The following is a 19,004-nucleotide window of genomic DNA, read 5'->3' as shown; positions in this document are numbered from 1 at the left end:
CAAATTTCTGGGGTCTCATTGACTCTAACATTCGTATCTAAACAGTAAATTCATAACATCACTATAGCTGAAAAAAAGTCCTATGTATAGACTTCAATGGTTTCTAGCAGCTAGATATATCTACAAATGTATACATTAATGATTCTGTATTTATGAAACAAACCAAATGATGCATTAGTGTAGTTTGTGAGTCTTTTTGTAAGTCTGTGTTCAAATCACTGCATCTTTCAGCAGGCAACATTATCGAAGGCAACTCAGCCAATCAAATAGTTTTGTATTATTCATCAAAACGTATCTCAATACTGGTACACTTTTGTCTGACCATGTCGAACCCTAACAGGGAAAATAATTAAGCATAACTTACATTCCAAAGCTAACAGGCTTTTACTGTTTTAATTCAATTTTTATTTTATAATTGAAAAAAATTGTTAGGTTGATCAGTATGAACAGTAATTGCACTGTATATTCTAAGAATTATTTTAAATATATAAAATATATTATCATAATTATTAATAATAATTACATAATATCTATTTTTTTATATACAAGGATATGATTAAGTTAATTAATTATTTAAATTATTATTGTTACAATACATTTTAGTAATAAATAAATGAAGCAATAAATTATTAGATTGTTTATTAAGTTAATATTATTTTTATATTAATAATAATAATAATAATAATAATAATAATAATAATAATAATAATTATTATTATTATTATTATTATTATTATTATTATTATAGGGAATTATTATTATTATTATTATTATTATTATTATTATTATTATAAGAAAAGAAAATATCACTGAGAAATGAAATGCATACAGTCATGCATAAATATAATATTTTTTTTTAATTTTCATTTTAATGTTTTTCCTTATGTATGGATCTATACGAACAAAATAACAACACAAAACTAATAACTGTGCCTCACCACAAAGTTACAAAAAAGTATGTATGTATTTGTGATCCGGTGCTCATTTTAGTCTGTTTTTGTACAGATTTTTGTATTTATTACATAATATAATTCTTTGTAATTACATTTTCTGTCTAATCGGCGACATTTTCTTTAAATATTTGTACGAGTTTTCCCATTCCTGCCTGGTTCCAGAAACTGAAAGTAAACCTCTGAAACATTCTCCAGCATAAGAATCAGATTGTTCAGTTAGAATATTTCAGCAACCAGCTGGTGAGTATTCAAACTTTTAAATTAGCAAGAAAGCAAGGAGCTCAATATCACAGCTGCCAATACTGTAGCATCTCCACATGACAGCACTGAGAAACTGAACCAGACTTAACTCTATTTTAACCAATTTCTGTAATTATATCCTGAAAACCTCCAAGTAGACGTTAAAGCATTTGTCTTTTTCTTATATGCATTGTTATGTATCATTATCTGAAGTGTGCCCTTGAAAACTATACCATATCCACCAATAATTATATGCTTTCAATCAACTGATTTTTTAAATCTGTTTGTAACTGTACAATTTTTGTAAGGAGTCTCCAGTGTCAGCATGTTAAGGTTATCTTCACTTTATTTGCTACCATTTGCACTTCTGGTAGAGATGCTAAACTGCTTTTAGTTGCTGTGTACCTGTACTATGCAATGACAAAAAAAATCTGCCTTTTAAGTTGTATCTATCTATTCGATAATCGATGACAACAAAACAATTTGTTGCTTGGATTATTTTCCTATACTCACATACCCTTTTTTGTTTTAGTAATATTTTTAGATAAATCTATATTTAAAACTTAAGGTAAAAGCTGAACTTACAACAATACATTTGTATTTTTTTGGTATCCTCAAATGCAGAGGTCCCACCTATCGGGCTCGGACCATGGTAGAGTTGCTACCAGGTTTGCCAGAACATTCTGGGGAAAATGTTTATAAATATAGCATTGTATTATTTATTGTGCATTTTGCCTAAAATTAATATTTGGCACGGTTTCAGAAAACATCATTTCCACAACAGGTCCAGCTAATTATTAATAATTTATGTAAAACAAATATATCATAAAAGTTTCTTTAGAAGATATTTTGATAACCTCCACAAAAGGTTGGACCCCCTTGCTTTGTTAAAGTTTGCCACAAAACAATCTGACATCACAATCCTCAATAGATTTTAACTTTTATATGATTTTTGTCAGTATTATTTGTTTGAAGGTTAATTTATGTTTAAAATTGAAATGTTTACCAATAGTATTTTTTTGTTGTTTTTAACACATTTGAAGGTTTTTCCAAAAAATTTGTTATTTTATTTGGATATCTACACTTAAACTCTATTTTTTTATTGTACTTCCCCTTTTTTTCCACAGTTTATCTTTACTGTTTTGTATTACTTCGAAGACCTGTTGGAAGAATTTTGGAAAATTTCAGGTTAAATCCAGTTTTTATGGATTTAAAAACTAGCCGGAAAATATTGTACGTTTTGGATTTATTTTCATTTTTAAAGAGCTTTTTATCTGAGAAAGTATCAGCTTAAAAGTTTGTGATTTTCCAATCCATAATGAAGCAAACTTTACCATGCTTCTTCCAGAACATCTCTTCCGGCTCCAATGTTCTCAAGAAATGATGTGAGCATTTGGAGCATCCTCAAGAAATGCATTGGGATGGTGAGTGCAGTTTCAATCACAGGCTTCATGAATATTGCAAATTTCTGTTTCTTCATTACTAAAATGTCCAATTTATAAGATTTAGGCATGTCCTTCAATCAGAAAACAATACATTGAAGTTCTTTATGCGTAAGGAAGTGTTAAATTGTACTTTATAATGTCATTTAGAAGCCATATGTTTCATATTATTTGTCTTGATTGAAGTGGTAGCTCAGTATTTAAGACATTGAACTACTGATCATAAGGTTCATGAGTTCAAACCCCAGCACAATCAAACTGCCACTTTTGGGCCCTAAAGAAAGGCCCTTATCCCTGAAATACTCAGTTGGATAAATGAGATAAAAAAAAAAATGGAATTGATATCATTTAGAAATGGTGGAACCATCCCATTGACTTACTGTGGACCTTAAGGGTTAAGAAATACCCTAATCAGTCTTTCTGAAACAACAGGATGATTTTTTGTTATTGAAATAATTTGTTTGTTTGTTGATTTATTTGGTAATGTATTTATTAAAACTTGTAAATTGCATCCAATTTATATGCATTTTATTGTATTTTATTTAATTTCTTTTTTTTATTATATTTTCATGTATTTTTTACTTCATTAGTTTTATTATATATATTTATCTATTTTGATCGATTACATTTGTTTTATTCGTTTTTTTTATTATACTTTCATTTATTTTTAAATACTTGCTGTTCTTGCCAGGCAGTTCTCAAAAAAATAAAATAAAAATAAGAACGTGTATATGAGGTAAACTAATATATTATTAGTTTTTGTATTAATGAAAAAATTAATGCTTTAGCGTGATATCTTTTCTCAAATCTAATTGGTTAGAATGTGTTGATGAATTTTCAATTGCAGAAGCTCAGTGTCCCGAATTACAAATAAACGTTACGGCGTAGTTGACATGTTAAAGATTTCTGTGATGATATTTATTAAATTAGCATTTGTCTTTAATGTCGGCACTTAAAAAAAAACAAAAACAACTGTATATGATACACATTCCACAAATGTAACCCTAAATGGATAAAAAAAATGTGCAACTGTTGGCAAATTCTTGTGGTGTGTGTATGTGTGCTACGGCGTTTTATGAAAGAAACAATGAATGACTCGTTGTTGTGATGTGAGGGTGCGTTTCCAGTGCATCCTACATACACATAACTTATTTATGACTTAATTGTTTTGTTACTTATTTATACGGCTTTGGGACAATGCTGCCCTGACACACTCCACCTGTAGGCTGCGTACTGATTAAAAATTCAATCCTGGACACATTTGCTTACATGGAATAAGTTGTGTGACACTGTACGACCATGACGGTTTGACAGTAATCCATACAGCTGCATTATACTCGTAGTACGCAAGAAAATAAACACGAGCCTCTGAAGGTCTTAGTGTAATATTCCCTAACGTAATTATTAGCACTGCAGAGACCAATCAGGAAAGTACACAAAATTGCTATACACAATGGCTGCTATCTTTCATTCTGCTGCAGTTTGGCGACATTTAGATTCAGAAATGAGGTATGAAAGTACCTCTGGTTAGATTTCCGGATATTGTCCACCTTTGGTGTTATAATAACCTCCATCCTTAAGGATTTCCATTAGCTTTTGGAGTTTGCTGTGTGGATTTATTTTTATTCTGTGACAAGAGCATTGGCAAGTTTTGGTGATGATGTTGGGGTGCAGCCAGTGTTCCAGTTCAATAGGTGTTTATTGGGGATGAGGACAATGTTCTGTGCAGGACATTTACATTTTCCACTCTAACCCTAATACACCTTGTGTTCATGGAGCTTGCTTTGTGCACAAACCATAAGACAAACTCTACTTCATACAAGGACATTGTATTTTTGTGGGCAATAAAAAAAGGGGGGGGGGGGTAGTTAAACGTGTCATGTCTACATTACAGCACAGTAAAAATCTTTCTTCGGATATCCCAGTGATGTTAGGAAGCTGGGGACAGAGTGCAGGGTTAGCAATGATATACTGTAGCGCCTCTGAAGCACAGAGATTGGCAGGTTGGTGATACTGGGGCGTAAACCCCTGACCTTTTAATCAGTACCCCAGAGCTTTAACTGCTAAGCTACCACTTCTTGAAGCACAAATAAGTGGGTGATGGTCAGGTGTCCACAAGATTTTTGCCACATTCCATTTAGTTCTTTCAGGGTAGTTCATTCGAGTGGGTGGTTTGTGTACTTTTAAAAAATAGGAGCTAAAACGTCAATTGAAAATCTCAGTATTGAATAGAATAGGCAGGTGTTATTGCATCATGAAATATTTGAGCCAATTAGAGTTCAGTATGCAAATATAGGAAATGTGACACTGGCTGTTATGAGCACTTTAGGTTTAATGCATTTATCTAAATAATTATTACATTGTGTATCTTTGGCTTATACATGTTTTCCTTTTTATTCTATGATACAAAACAAGTCAAGTCGAGAAGCTTTTTTTGTCATTTCAAACATATAAAGCTGATGCAGTACACTGTAAAATGAGACAACGTTCTCCAGAACCCTGGTGCAACTGTGTGCAAACAGTGCAGACAAAAGACAGTGCAAACAGACAACACAAGACTGTGTAGGACAGATACACAAAAAAACAAAATAGCACCACCAGTGAACCCACTATATAATGTTATACTATACAATGTGCAAAAGAGAACTGTATACACTACAAGAGTGTATTGTAAATAAACACAAAATGTAAACACAAAATGTTGTGCAAACCAGCAACAGCAGCAGTCAAGTAGAGGTGCAAAACAGCATGGAAACAGTTATAATAATATAATATGGGTGGTGCTTAATACATGGATGTGTGTAAATCGAAATGAGTATTGAGTGTGTGTTTGAGTTCAGGTTGTAAAATTTAAGTAACACACAGTTGAGTGTATGTGAGTTCGATACAGTTGTGTGTTGAGGAACCTGATGGCTTGAGGGTTTTCACAGTCTGGATTTAAGGCCTGAATGCTTCAGAACCTCTTACCTGATGATAGTAGAGTAAAGAGTGTTTGTGAGGGGTGTGTGGGGTTGTCCACAATGCTGTTGGCTTTGCGGATTCAGCGTGTGATGTAAATGTTGGTGATAGAGGGGAGAGAGACTCTGATGATCTTCTTGGCCGTCCTTACTATCCTCTGTAGGGTCTTGCGATCCGAGACGGTGCAGTTTCCAAACCAGGCAGTGGTTTTAAAAAGTGTCTCAAAAGTCCTTCTGTAGAACATGGTCAGGATGGGGAAGAGGTTGAGCTTTCCTCAGTCTTCTCAAAATGTAGAGACACTGCTAGACTTTCTTGTTGATGGAGCTGGTGTTGAGTGACCAGTTTAAAGTTCTCCACCAGATGAATACAAAGGAATTTTGCGATTTTAACAATCTCTATGGAGGATCCATCAATGATCAGTAAACAATGGCCGCTCTTTGCTCTCTTAAAATTGACAACCATCTCTTTGGTTTTGTCAATGTTTAGAGACTGGTTGTTGGCTCTACACCAGGTTGTTAAATGTTGCACCTCCTCTCTGTAAGCTGACTCGTTGTTAATGCTGATGATACCCACCTGCAATGGGCTGAGCACACAGCCCTGAGGGGCCCCATTGCTTAGTGTGTTGGTGCTGGATATGCTGTTCCGATCCGGACTGGCTGAGGTCTCCCAGTCAGGAAGTCCAGGATCCAGTTGCAGAGGGAGATGTTTAGGCCCAGTAGGCTCAACTTTTCAATCAGGTGCTGAGGGATGATTGTGTTGAATGCTTAATCGAGTCTATGAACAGCATTCGTTTGTATGTGTCCTTATTGTCCAGGTGGGTGAGGGCCAGATGGAGGGTCGTGGCAATGGCATCATCCGTGGAGCAGTTTGGATAATACCGAGGGTGGTCGCTGGGTCTTGATGTGCCTCATGACAAGCCTCTGGAAGCACTTTATTATGATGGGTGTGAGTGCAACGGGACGATAGTCATTGAGGCAGAAGGCTGTAGACTTTTTTGTCACGGGGGACAATGGTAATTGTCTTAAAGCATGTAGGAACAACGGCGCTGCTCAGGTAGATGTTAAAGATGTCGGTGAAGACATCTGCTAGCTGTTCTGCACATTGCCTGAGCACTCTGCCAGGAGGTTGTCTGGTCGAGCAGAGTTCTGTGGGTTAACTCTGCATAGAGTTTTCCTCCCTTCAGCCGTGTTTGTAATCATTAAGAATTATATATATAAAAAAAAGTAATCTTTTTTGTCTGTAAATGTTTATGTATTGTAGTGATTATTTACAGTATTAAGTCACATCCGGCTTTTACTGTCATTTCAGCCATGTACAGTACAGTGCACAGTGAAACAAAACAAGGTTAGTTTAGATTGTAGTTATTGATAATTGGCTGCGGTTTGGACACAATTCTGCAATTTGTTCTATTTATAGGCAGAGACATGAGTCATACCTGCTGTCTGTTTATAAAGTTTTCTAAAATAACAGATTGTTTTTATTATTATTATATTATTATTATTCTTTATCAACATGCCAGATTGAATCCAATCACAAAGTAAATTTAAAGCACAAGGTATTCTGAAAATATTGATACATATATATTTTTTGTTCTCTTAGGAACTGTCTAAAATCGCCATGCCTGTCATCTTCAATGAGCCTCTGAGTTTCCTGCAGCGCCTTACAGAATACATGGAGCACACATATCTCATCCACCAAGCCAATGCTTCCACAGACTCCATCCATAGAATGAAGGTAATGGCAGGAAAGCAGCTGTTTTTTTAGACAAATGGCTTCTGGAAAAGGGTTTCTCAGAACATAAACCACCTCTGACTAATCAAAATTTTAATATTTAATTGTTTCCAGCTGCGAAACAAACACGAGGGTTAACTCAAAACACTTGTTTTAATATAATATAATGTCGTTTCTATTCCTACCATTTAAACAAGGACACGTCGTTTATGCTGGACACTCCACATAATCTAAAGAATTTGTTATTTAAAGTAAATGTTATTGTTCATATCTTGAATGTGTTGGTTTTTTCAATCTTACAAAGTTCAAGAAAAAAAAATAGAAAGAAAGGACAGATCTTATAGCAAAAGATAATTGGAATTTCCTAGCTCCTGGATGTTCGTCAATTCTAAATGTAACTATAAAAGGACCAAAGTCTGTCTTTTTTTAGTAATAATAAAAAATGACTGCTGCAAGTTGCACATATTGTTGATTATTTTTTTGTAATCGCATAACAACAAGTGTGTTAAGCCTAAATATTGTCTTTCTTGCAGAGGCTAATGCTGTTCTCATAGACTTGAATCAAATGGCAGAATTTAAATATTGAAGTAAACAATTCCTGCTTAAACAAAATCTAAAATGAATTTGTTTAAATCTAGAACAAACCCTTGAAATCTGTTCATTGTTGTGATGTTATGAGGAAATTGGCGAATGCAGGTTTAGATGACGTAGTCCAAATATTGTAAGTGTAAAACAAAGGAGGGTCAGTTGATCAGCAAACAACATAATTTGGACAAAACAACAATATAAACATGAACAACTGAAACGAGAACAAAAACTGGGAAGACTAAGGACAAAACAAGGGCTTGGTAAACGCCAGAGTATAAAGTCAACTGAACTCATTATTTTGCCGTGAGCTGAATGAACTTTGGATCCAAAGCTCACATCCCAAACACATCAATCTGCCACTCTTGGGCCCCTGAGCAGGGCCCTTTAACTCCATAGTTGCTCAGATGTATGAATGAGATGAATGTAGGTCGCTCTTGATAAGGGCGTCTGCCTAATGCCATAGATATAAGTCTTTGTGAGTCTTTTAATCTGTGGGTGTAAACATGAACATTTGGAGAAATGTGTACATGATTGTATGCATGCAAGTGTGTATTGAGAGTTGGAGTCCTGTGTATCCATATTTTAAGGGCATGATATCTGATGGGAAATGTAGTTTTCATCTGGTAGTTACCTGACAAATGTTTAGTTTTGTCACAACAGCACCAACATAAAATGAACAAAACGTAAGCAAAGAAAAAGTCTTGACATCAAACTCATATCTGGATGCATGACTGTTATATTGAAAAAAAATTGGATAGTGTAATAAAACACTGCTAGAACTGCTGTAAATTTTTTATGAAGGGCACCAAATGATGATGCATAATAACGACAGCTGCGTGTCTGCAGTTAATGAATGTGTATCGAAAGATTATTGTAGTGTTCAAATATTTACAACCATTTTCGAGGTGTGTTAGGTAATGAGAACAGTATAGTAATGTTTCTTTGTGTCGAACAGTGTGTTGCTGCATTTGCGGTTTCTGCTGTGGCATCACAGTGGGAGAGGACTGGAAAGCCCTTTAACCCACTCCTGGGAGAAACATATGAGCTAATCAGGTGAGTGCTAAAGAGTTTTACTAATCTGTACATGGAATACATTTCAGTGGGGGGATATGATGTAGTTCATCATTAGAAGTAAAGAGCTGGTAGAAATATCCAAAAATATTATACTGATTTCACTGCATATGACTTTGAAGCATTCGATTACAATTTCCTTTTTTCAATTAGAATCAGAATCAGAATCAGAAAGAGCTTTAATGCCAAGAATGTTTGCACTTTCAAGGAATTTGTTTTGGTGGCAGAAGTTTTCAGTTGCACAATTTTTTTTATATAAAAGATAAATAATATACAATACAAAATTTAATAAAACGAGACAAGATTAAAAAGTGGTATTGCACATTCTTATATAAATATATATATATTTTTATTTATTTGTTTTTATCATTGTGCAAAAATACAAAAAATAAATACAAAAAAGTGGTATTGCACATATTTATTTATTTTTTATTGCACAATGGAGAGAATATTTCAATGTTGATGAGATTTCATACATTACTTTTGTCAGATCTGAAACACATATAAAATCTTCTCTCTAGTCTTGAATTAAAAGTCTAGTCTAGAATTAAAATAAGCAAAAATATTTTGGGATTTCTTTTATATAATGTGAAAAAATATACATTTTGACTGTATGTCTTGAAAAAAAATCCTAATTTAACTTTTTACAAATTGATTGTGAGACTACTGTGGAGTCTAGGAAGGTGTATAGGGTTTTATAGGGTTAATAGAACTGCAGGTGCAAACTATATACCCTGCAATCTAATTTTGACCACCAGGTTTTGTGTACATATACATTAATGCTAACAAATAGAATCTTGGGACTGTCTTGAAAGGTGTTTGGAGATGACCACTGCACTCAAGCCTCAAACCTGAAATTGACCTCATCAAATCTGGAGAATAGACTTCTTGGAGATTTGCACCTTAAAATAAGAAAAATGGGAAGTAGAAAATATACAGCTGGTCTGAAAAAACCGATTAGTTCCAGATAGGCTCATAAAGTACATCAAAGAAGATTCTGATGGTTCAACAGTTATATGGTCTTATTGATTCAAAATTACAGATAAAATGGTGTACTGCATCAGCTATATATGGTTGATATGACAATAAAACTTCTTGACTTGATTTGACTTATCAAGCTAAAGATCGAGGAGAACTTCACAACCACTGATGATTCTGAGCAACAAAAAGTAAATTATCATTTGGCAAGCAGGTTATTCCAATAATACATGGCAAGCTCAATACATCAGAGCTTTCCAAATCTCTTGAACTCATTGTAATAATTGTGAGGCAATTTACATTTCTCAGCTGACCAGGGACCACAGGTGACTTGACTGAGGGTGATAAATCTTCCTGTTTATTTTGCTTCCTAAGCAAGCATTCAAGAAGGATCGACTAGAATCCTAGCTGAAGCTTAAAATTTGTGGCGTGCCAGGTCAACCTGTCCCAGAAGACTCTCAAAGTCTTTTAGGGGGAAACCACAACTGGCAATGTGTAGACTTGCCACTGGGGAAAAGTGACCAATCTTGCCACCTTTATCTTGTCAAACCTATTTAAAATTTGGGTTTCCATCTTTCCACCAATCCATTGTATGTTTGTCGATTTTTGAGACCATATCCATCCACCACTGAGCAGCCACAGCAGATGTACAATAATTCTCTGACCGAGCCCAGTCATTGATAGATTAAAGACCTTCCCAAAGAGTTTCTCCAAGCAGACAAAGTCACACAGCTTATACAGCTAATTTATAGCTGACTATCACAACATTGTCTCAGAGGATCAGCAAGTGTTCATGACAGAAAACTGGCAAAAACCTAAGTTTGTTTTAGTGAAACAAGAAAACATTTTAATCAATAGCATTTGTTGTCGAAGTGCATTTCTGGAATGGCCAAAAAGGTTTAAGAGATCACTGATGCATCTGATATAATCAGTCAAAGCATCCACAGTGGACAATGATACCACCTATGGTTGCTTTGAGTGTCCTCGGCAGACACTGATACTACTCATGGTGGCTTGTCTGAGTCTAATTGGCAAGCTTAATAACATCCGGCACATGCTGGAGTGCTGGGGTAGCATTCTCAGTGAATATATCCTCATGCGGTGGACTGTGTGACCTGCTTTGTTGTTAGAGAGCTTTCTCTGAGTCCCCTGAGAGCCATAGTGCTGCAGTTTGTGTCCTAGGCATTGTCATCTTATTTATTTGGAAATAAAGGAAGTAGGCAATCAGACAGATTCTGCACTATCCAATGCCAGTGGCCATGAGAGGAGATGAAACATCTATGGCACTAGGGATAAGACAAAAGGTAGGACATTGAATTAGAGTGCCTGCCCTTGAAATTAAAACAAATTTGTGTCCCAGGGAAATGGGAACAAGCGCTGAAAAGGTTGACAAACATTGGTAACCCAGTTCTTCTACCTGTAGTGTAAGTATAGAAAGGGTTTTCAGAAAATTGTACAATGGACAGATGGATACCTTCCTTTTTTAAACAAGAATATAAAAATAGAGCAGAAAGTCTTACTTTGGTGCTTCTTTTTGGCGAATAAATATGTTAATTAATTTGGTTGAACCTGGTCATTCTTGACTCGACTTCCTAATATCCCATATCTATTTTGCCATTTAGCTGATGTCATGGATACCAGCCTTATAGTTATCATTTGTTTGGTTTTAAATATGAAATCTCTGAAATCTAGATGGCACTTTATTGTAGTATGAAGGTTTCTGATTTTCCAGCCTTGTTTATCTTCTACTGTTTATCTGCTTATATCAGAGATGATCTGGGCTTTCGTTGGATGTCAGAGCAGGTGAGCCACCACCCACCCGTTAGCGCATTCCATGCCGAAGGCCTAAATGATGACTTCGTGTTTCATGGCTCCATCTACCCCAAACTGAAGTTCTGGGGAAAAAGTGTGGAGGCTGAGCCTCGTGGAATCATCACTCTGGAGCTCCCCAAGTAAGTTCAAGTGATTTTATTTATGCATTTTATTTATATTTGGATGTGCCACTGAATGATTGGTTTATTGACTGTAGACTTAAAAGGTAGGTGGAGATTTGGGCATTTTTGGTACTTTGCTAACTGCTTTCTTCATAATCAGTGGATCCAATACACAATGAATTAATAAAATAACTGTTCAATACAATTTCTTCTGTGCCCAGACAAAAGGAAGCATACACTTGGACCAATCCTACATGCTGTGTCCATAACATCATAGTGGGTCAGCTGTGGATCGAACAATACGGCAATGTGGAGGTCATTAACCATAAGTAAGGGCATGCAAGGTTACAGAAACTCATTACAGGAATGATTTACTTTAATAGAATTCATGTCAGTGCGATTAGGAAACCAGACACCTTTCAGAAGAGCTGATAATGCTCGGCCTATTGGTGTAATTATCACCAAACCTCATGGGGTTTAAGTTAGTACATTTCTTAAGATGGTTTTTCTATGAAAATGTTGGCTTTTTGTACAATATGATCTTTTTCACCAGAAGCAAAATATATTTTGTTTGACTTTTGACAGAACTGGTGAAAGGTGCTGCCTGACTTTCAAGTCATGTGGCCTTTTTGGCAAAGAACTGCACAAAGTGGAGGGTTACATACTTGATAAAAGGTGAAATATTACAATTGTGTTTTAGCCCAGTCTTTTAATAATCTTTTTAAAAAAATTGTTTGTTTACATTACATATAAAAATAAATTGTGTGTAACCTTATATATATCAGTCCTTTTTTTTATATTTCTAACTGTTTTTATTATTTGTATTTTATTTTATATTAATACTTCATATTTATTTAATTATTAATTATTATTTATTTGACATTATTATTTATAATATATTAATTTATATCAATTTGCCATAATCTTTTCTGAATTATACTTAATATAATGGAATGTACACAAAGCAAGTTGCTTTCTGTTGTTTAAATCTTGTTTATAGCTGATGTAAATCATACAGGTCCCTCTGAATAAGTGTTAACTACAGAATTGTCAACAATTTAGAAAATGAATATAAGAACAAGAACTACTATCAGTGCTGCTGTTATAGAAAATTAATCAACACTTTCTGGCCAATCAGGATTAAGAATATAAGAGTGGTGCAATTGTATCCAAATAGCTTTTTGAGATTTTTTCCTCATATACAGTATTTTACAGATCTACTTGTTAAACCTTTGGAGTTTACAATTCCCATGGAAATCATATATTTAAAATATCTTTAAAAGTGTCAATTTTAAATTTTTTGAATTTGTTAAAATTCTAAATTCTGTGAACACTGTAATTGCTGCTCATTGTAAATGAATTTAAATTCTCCCCAAGCAGTCTTCACTCACTTTTAGCTTCAATTAAAACAATTATGATGCCTATTAACTAAAATAGATTTTACAACATGCCTTTACAATACACATATGACATTAAGATGCATATTTTTTGCAGCAAAAAGAAAATCTGTGCCATTTATGGCAAGTGGACTGAATGCCTGTACGCCGTGGACCCGGCTACGTTTGACCTCCACAAAAAAGCCGATAAGAAAAATGTTGAGGAAAAGAAAGTCAGCAAGCAGGTGAGGGTTTGTGATATGTGGTTAATTTTATTGGACTCTCAAGATGTATTATTGACAACCAAAATGCCTTATTTGTATATTTATTTGTATGAAATATTTGTAATAGAACCAAAGTGACTTTGTAGAAGTGTGTGGAGTGAATAGATTTAGGTCGGAAAACTAGGTAAAGACGCAAACCATGTATTTTTGACTTAAATATTAAAGCATAGTCTTAATATGAAATGTATTATTTAATACTTAATTTTTTGACATGGGGATAGGATTACATTTACCCTCAATATATTTTTTCCACACTTTATTCCAATAATGAATTAAAAATGTTTTAAAAAGTCATACAGCTGGAGTTAAATATTTGCCATTGGTTTCATTGCCCCACTTTAGAGCAGTGTGGATGAGGAGGCTGAGGAGATGCCTCCTCCTGAGGCCGAGACCGTGCAGGTCATCCCCGGCAGCGAACTCATCTGGAGGATATCACCAAGACCGGAAAACTCAGCTCAGGTACTGAAATACAGTGGAAAACTCTAATAGTGTTCATAATCTTTTCAGCTTATTATAAAAGTACGTTATTATTATAAAATTGTTAATTCCCACATGTTTTAGTTCATGTAATATAACTTCTGGTCTCTGGTCAGTTTTTCTTTTTTGCCTTTATGCAGCCTAAGCATTTTAGTATATATACAGTAAAATTATTTTAGATTATTTCTGGCTTTAGATTTATTGATTAATTTAATTCATTTATTTATTTACTAGTGTTACTGTCAAGTTTTCTACTTTGATTGACATCTAGCAATTATTGTTAATTTTTGCTTATTTAAATGTAATAATTTAATAATTATTAATGAATGATCAATGTATTTACCTAATTTAATCTAAATTTGATAATTCAATAATTGAATATTAAAAAATAGCCATTACGATCATTTAAAAATGTCTAGACAGAGAAAGATATGGGATTAGTGTTATAATCCTGAAAATGTTTTGATAAGGTCAGAGTAAATCATCCAAGATATCATAATGACCTAAGATTGAACAACTGAACCACAGCATTGACTATGTAAACCTGCTTTATGACGATTTATGCTACATTCTTTCAGTACTATGCCTTCTCAAAATTCGCTATGCAACTGAATGAGCTGGAGGAAGACATGAAGCAGAATCTCCCCATTACAGACTGTCGCTTTCGGCCTGATATTCGTGCTCAGGAGAACGGAGACATTGGTAAAATCTTTCACACTAAAAATCAACTAATGATAAAACAAAACAAGCTTCCAGGACCAGTTTATTTTTTTTACTGTAAAAGTATTAAAGAGAATGGTGCCTGCTGCTGGGGAATTATTATATAGATTATATATCACTAGAACATCAACCAACAAATACAACTTAGGACCAGCGTATACTGTATATGAACTCAGACCGTGTAAAAAAAAGCTAGCATAATGCTGTACTATACAAGCTTCAAGACTTGCATATACTATATTTATAAATAATATAGGAAATAAAGAGCACAATAGTGTTTTACACACAGTTCAGATACAGTAGTGTAGATCTGAAAACCGGCATAGTGCTAAAACAGTGCTTTATTTTATACAGTAGTCTAGGGCATAACATAAGCTGAGATTTTTACATAGTTTGAATAAAATGATCAAAAGGAAAAAATTAATAAAATAAAAAGGAATAGCACCAAGTGAGGATAAAAAATGAGGTATACTGTATATGGTATAATACAATTATCTCATTTACGTTTGGTTTCATCTGCTATCATCTAGAAGCATCTAATTGCATAGATTTAATCGATTATACTGTTTTTTGGTTTGCAATGCCTTTGTTACTAGGCTATAAAATGAGTTTTACCCTCTATAATAAGTATGAATGATGTATCTGGGGATATTGATTTGTGTGTTCATTGTGACATTGCAAAAAGAATGATTCATTTTACACAAAATTTATTGCTAAAGAAAATAATTTCCTAATATTTGTTGAAAAAAAATTAACATTCCCTTCACTATAATTACAGAGAAACAGTCACTCTAGCTGTTTTTTTAATTGGGATCAAAATCAATAGGGCTTAAATCCGCACCCTGCAAATGATTTCTCCATGCTTTCAGATTTGGCCAGCGCTGAGAAAAAGAGAGTGGAGGAAAAACAGAGAGTGGCGAGGAAAAACCGCTCCAAATCCAACGATGAGTGGAAGACGAGGTTAGTGTTCTATCAGACCGTGCTATAAACCCCCCCGAGCTGTGTTTCGCTTAAATCACATCCATGATTCACTGCTTACTCTGTACAACAGCGTTGTAAGCTGATTTGTTGCTTAAGCCATTTATCCTTCCAGAATAACTGTGTAAGCCTTTTTTGCTAAATATATTATATGCTCCAGCTTGAGATTTTTACCACTGATAGAGATTTGAGGTAAAAATTCCAACAATTGAAGATATTAATCCATAAAATTGTATTTGGTCAAAAGGAAGACATCATTGAATTTATTTCAATGGGGTTTTATTCCTACAATAACCAGATTGTGATTGAACTCTCCACTCTATTTACCCATTAAAAAGAGTCCAGTATGCAAACTATGGCTGCTATTGAATTAATAATAAGGATATACATTTATAAATAGGATTATGTACACATTTGTTTGTTTAAAATTTAAATATTACTGTAATATGAACGTGAATTTTTCACTGGTTAATGTTGTGTTTTCCAGCTGCGTTTCACTGACATGTGATTTTAATAATTAATAAACATGCGTTAACGTTTTTGTTATTTATTTTTTTTAATGCTTCAAATATAAAGCCCGTCCCTCGGCCCCAGGTTTGAGCTCCTCAGCAGTGTGTTTGATGTTCTCTTCATTTCCAGGCTTTAGACCTGATAATTACTGTATCATTAAAGCTGAGTTCTCAAACTCCATTGTCAATGTGATCATTTATTAAATCAAATTGAACCAGGTGTGTTTGGGATTTGGGATTTCAGAACTTAATTAGAACAATTTACTAGAGTTTACTGGAGTTTGAGCACTTTGCTTAACTTTTTCCTTTCAATTTTGCACTTTGCTTTATTTTGACCAGTTTGCTAAGGATTTTACTGTAATTTTAAAACTTTAAAAGTGAATTCTACCTGACATTTATAGTTTTATATTTTTACAAAACTATATGGAATTTGAGTCATCAGTTTTATTTATTACTTTTTTCAATTCTACTAGATTTTGGGAACTTTGACTAAGAATTTTGGAGTTGTCAATTATTTAACTAGAGTTATACAACATTGCTATAGATTGAAAACTTGGCTAGAGTACTTTTTACTGTTTGAGAATTTTGTAAAGGTTGCTAGAATTTGTGAATCTTAACTAAAGTTTAACAACGTCTTTCTAGGATCTGTAATTGTAACTAAATTTGATAACTTTCTTGGATTTGGACAATTTGCCAGAGTTTAAGAACTCAATTAGAACTTGAGAACCAGAGTTTGACCTGAGAACTGTGCTGAAGTTTGAAGTTTTGAAGTTGATTAATATATAATTGTTTTTGATTGACTTTGTGAACTATGACAGATTTTTAATCTTTTAAGACATTTAAAAGAAAATCTAACTAGCGTTTGGAACTTTTGATAGATGTTGAGAACTTTAGAACGTTGAGAATTTTTTCTGATTTTGTGGATGTTGCTAGAGTTTGTGAGTTCCTAGTAAAATTGAGCAACTTTTCTAAAGTGAGCATCAAACTAGAATTCCAAAACTTGACTAGAGTTCGAGGACATTGCTAGAGTTGGTAAATGTTGCTAGAGTTTGTGAATTGTAGAATGTTTGAGATTTTACCAGACTTTCCCTAGTGTTAAACAGTTTACGTCAGTCTTTTTGAGAATTTTCATTTGCGCTGATGACACCTACTGTAGGTCTACTTCTACAGCCATCTATGTGCCTGCTGTTTAGCAGCACCGCCAAGTGGTTTATGAAGGAGCTACAATAATAGTGTGTTTTTTTCCCATCTTTCTCTTTATCTGTATGTGCAATTCAGCATGCAAGAATATTTGGCAAATCAAAAAAGCCTTAAACACACATTTCTATGAAAATCAGCATCTCATTTTAATTCCCATAGGTGGTTCCATCAAGGTGCAAACCCACACAATGGAGGACAAGACTGGCTTTACACTGGGGGCTACTGGAGCAGGAACTACTCCCAACTACCTGACATATACTAATCTCCAACGCTTGAACCTCTGCCCTGAAAAGGGACTGCTGCAGAGAAACCATGCATGTTCACTATTTACTTCAATTCATGCCGAGTGTCAATTATTTACGCAGCCACAAGCTGGTTTTATGTTCACCACCGTCATATCAACACTCAAGCATGAGGAGGTGGAACATGGCAGTTATTCCTAAATAATGCAGTGTGTGAGGTGAACTTTGTTTTGTCCAGAGACTTGCATTGCAAACTTAAAATGATTTATATAGATTATTCTATCGAGTTTTTCGATTTCATAGGTAGATGTAGCGAGGTAACTTGTAAATAGAAATAGGATATAGATGATTATCTGTCAAAGACTTGAAACAAGCCTAGTCTTCTTTAGGTGACTACAATTTACCTCATAATCTCTGTAGCATATTAAATCTGTTGTGAATTAAAAAAAAAAATGTTATGGTGAGTTTGCAGATGTGGGCTACACTTAGTCCTTAATCCTCAACTAAACAGATTAAAAAGAAAATCTCTTCAGCCCAGTTTTAGGTTTAAAATGGGGTATTGTTTGTATAAATATTATTTATTTATTTAATTGTATCTTGTGGTTCATTGTTTGTGCTTAATGAGAACAATGTGAACGTATAAATAATGGAAGGCTTATTAAGTTTGTAAATGGACCAATCAGGAAAATCATTATGATTAATTTTTTTTTTTTTTTATTTGCTGATGATTTATGAGTGAAATCCAGATATTTTTAAACCAAGTGACAGATACGAAGGCCATTTTCCAACCCTGCAAGTTCACACACAAAAAAGAACCATTTCAGAGTTACATATATATATATATACAAATCCAATCTTTATCATTAATTTATCTGTTTCTCAGACACAATAAATTTAAACTAAAAGCACAAATTTGTATAACTATGCAATGGATAACCTTTTTTGTAGCTCTATTGATTCATTCTGGGAAATCGAAATTAACCGGTTAGCTGCAGTTTCTTAAATGGCAGCGTAACAATATTTACAACACAGAAACCTCCTCAGAGAAAGTGTACACACAGAATGGACTGGCTCGAGTATAAATATTTACTTACGAAAATTATGAAATGTTACCCGACAGCAGACCGGCAGATGCTCTTTGTTAACGTATACGTTTTTAACTGTACAATAAAATGTTGATTATAAATATAAAAAAAAAAAGAAATCAGAAATTTGTTTGTATTGTTGCAAAATAAAGACTTACGCTTACTTAAAGTGCTGTGCGTTGATTCTGAGTGCATTGTGGTGCCAAGTTTCATTAAAACTGAATTGGAGTGGTCAAGC

General features: G+C 34.0%; 1 protein-coding gene across 2 annotated transcripts in view; it reads left to right on the top strand.

The window, feature by feature from the left end:
- Nucleotides 1-18,205, top strand: part of LOC310726845 (oxysterol-binding protein-related protein 1) — a 56,337-nt gene extending 38,132 nt beyond the window's left edge. The window contains exons 4-14 of one of the 2 annotated variants that reach the window (XM_083542845.1): nt 2,542-2,617; nt 7,193-7,327; nt 8,868-8,965; nt 11,731-11,913; nt 12,117-12,224; nt 12,481-12,570; nt 13,390-13,516; nt 13,898-14,014; nt 14,611-14,734; nt 15,622-15,712; nt 17,599-18,205. In XM_083542845.1, coding sequence (XP_083398971.1) covers nt 2,542-2,617; nt 7,193-7,327; nt 8,868-8,965; nt 11,731-11,913; nt 12,117-12,224; nt 12,481-12,570; nt 13,390-13,516; nt 13,898-14,014; nt 14,611-14,734; nt 15,622-15,712; nt 17,599-17,701 — 1,252 coding nt within the window. In that variant the 3' untranslated portion in view covers nt 17,702-18,205. Of the gene's footprint in view, nt 1-2,541; nt 2,618-7,192; nt 7,328-8,867; nt 8,966-11,730; nt 11,914-12,116; nt 12,225-12,480; nt 12,571-13,389; nt 13,517-13,897; nt 14,015-14,610; nt 14,735-15,621; nt 15,713-16,306; nt 16,325-17,598 lie in introns of both variants that reach the window. The other variant, XM_083542847.1, reaches the window with a different exon arrangement.
- Nucleotides 18,206-19,004: the final 799 nt, after the last annotated feature.

Source organism: Silurus aristotelis (assembly GCF_946808225.1).
Source record: "Silurus aristotelis genome assembly, chromosome: 5".
Classification (NCBI taxonomy): domain Eukaryota; kingdom Metazoa; phylum Chordata; class Actinopteri; order Siluriformes; family Siluridae; genus Silurus; species Silurus aristotelis.
The sequence above is the reverse complement of the archived record's forward strand: the minus strand, read 5'-3'. Positions and strand labels throughout refer to the sequence as shown.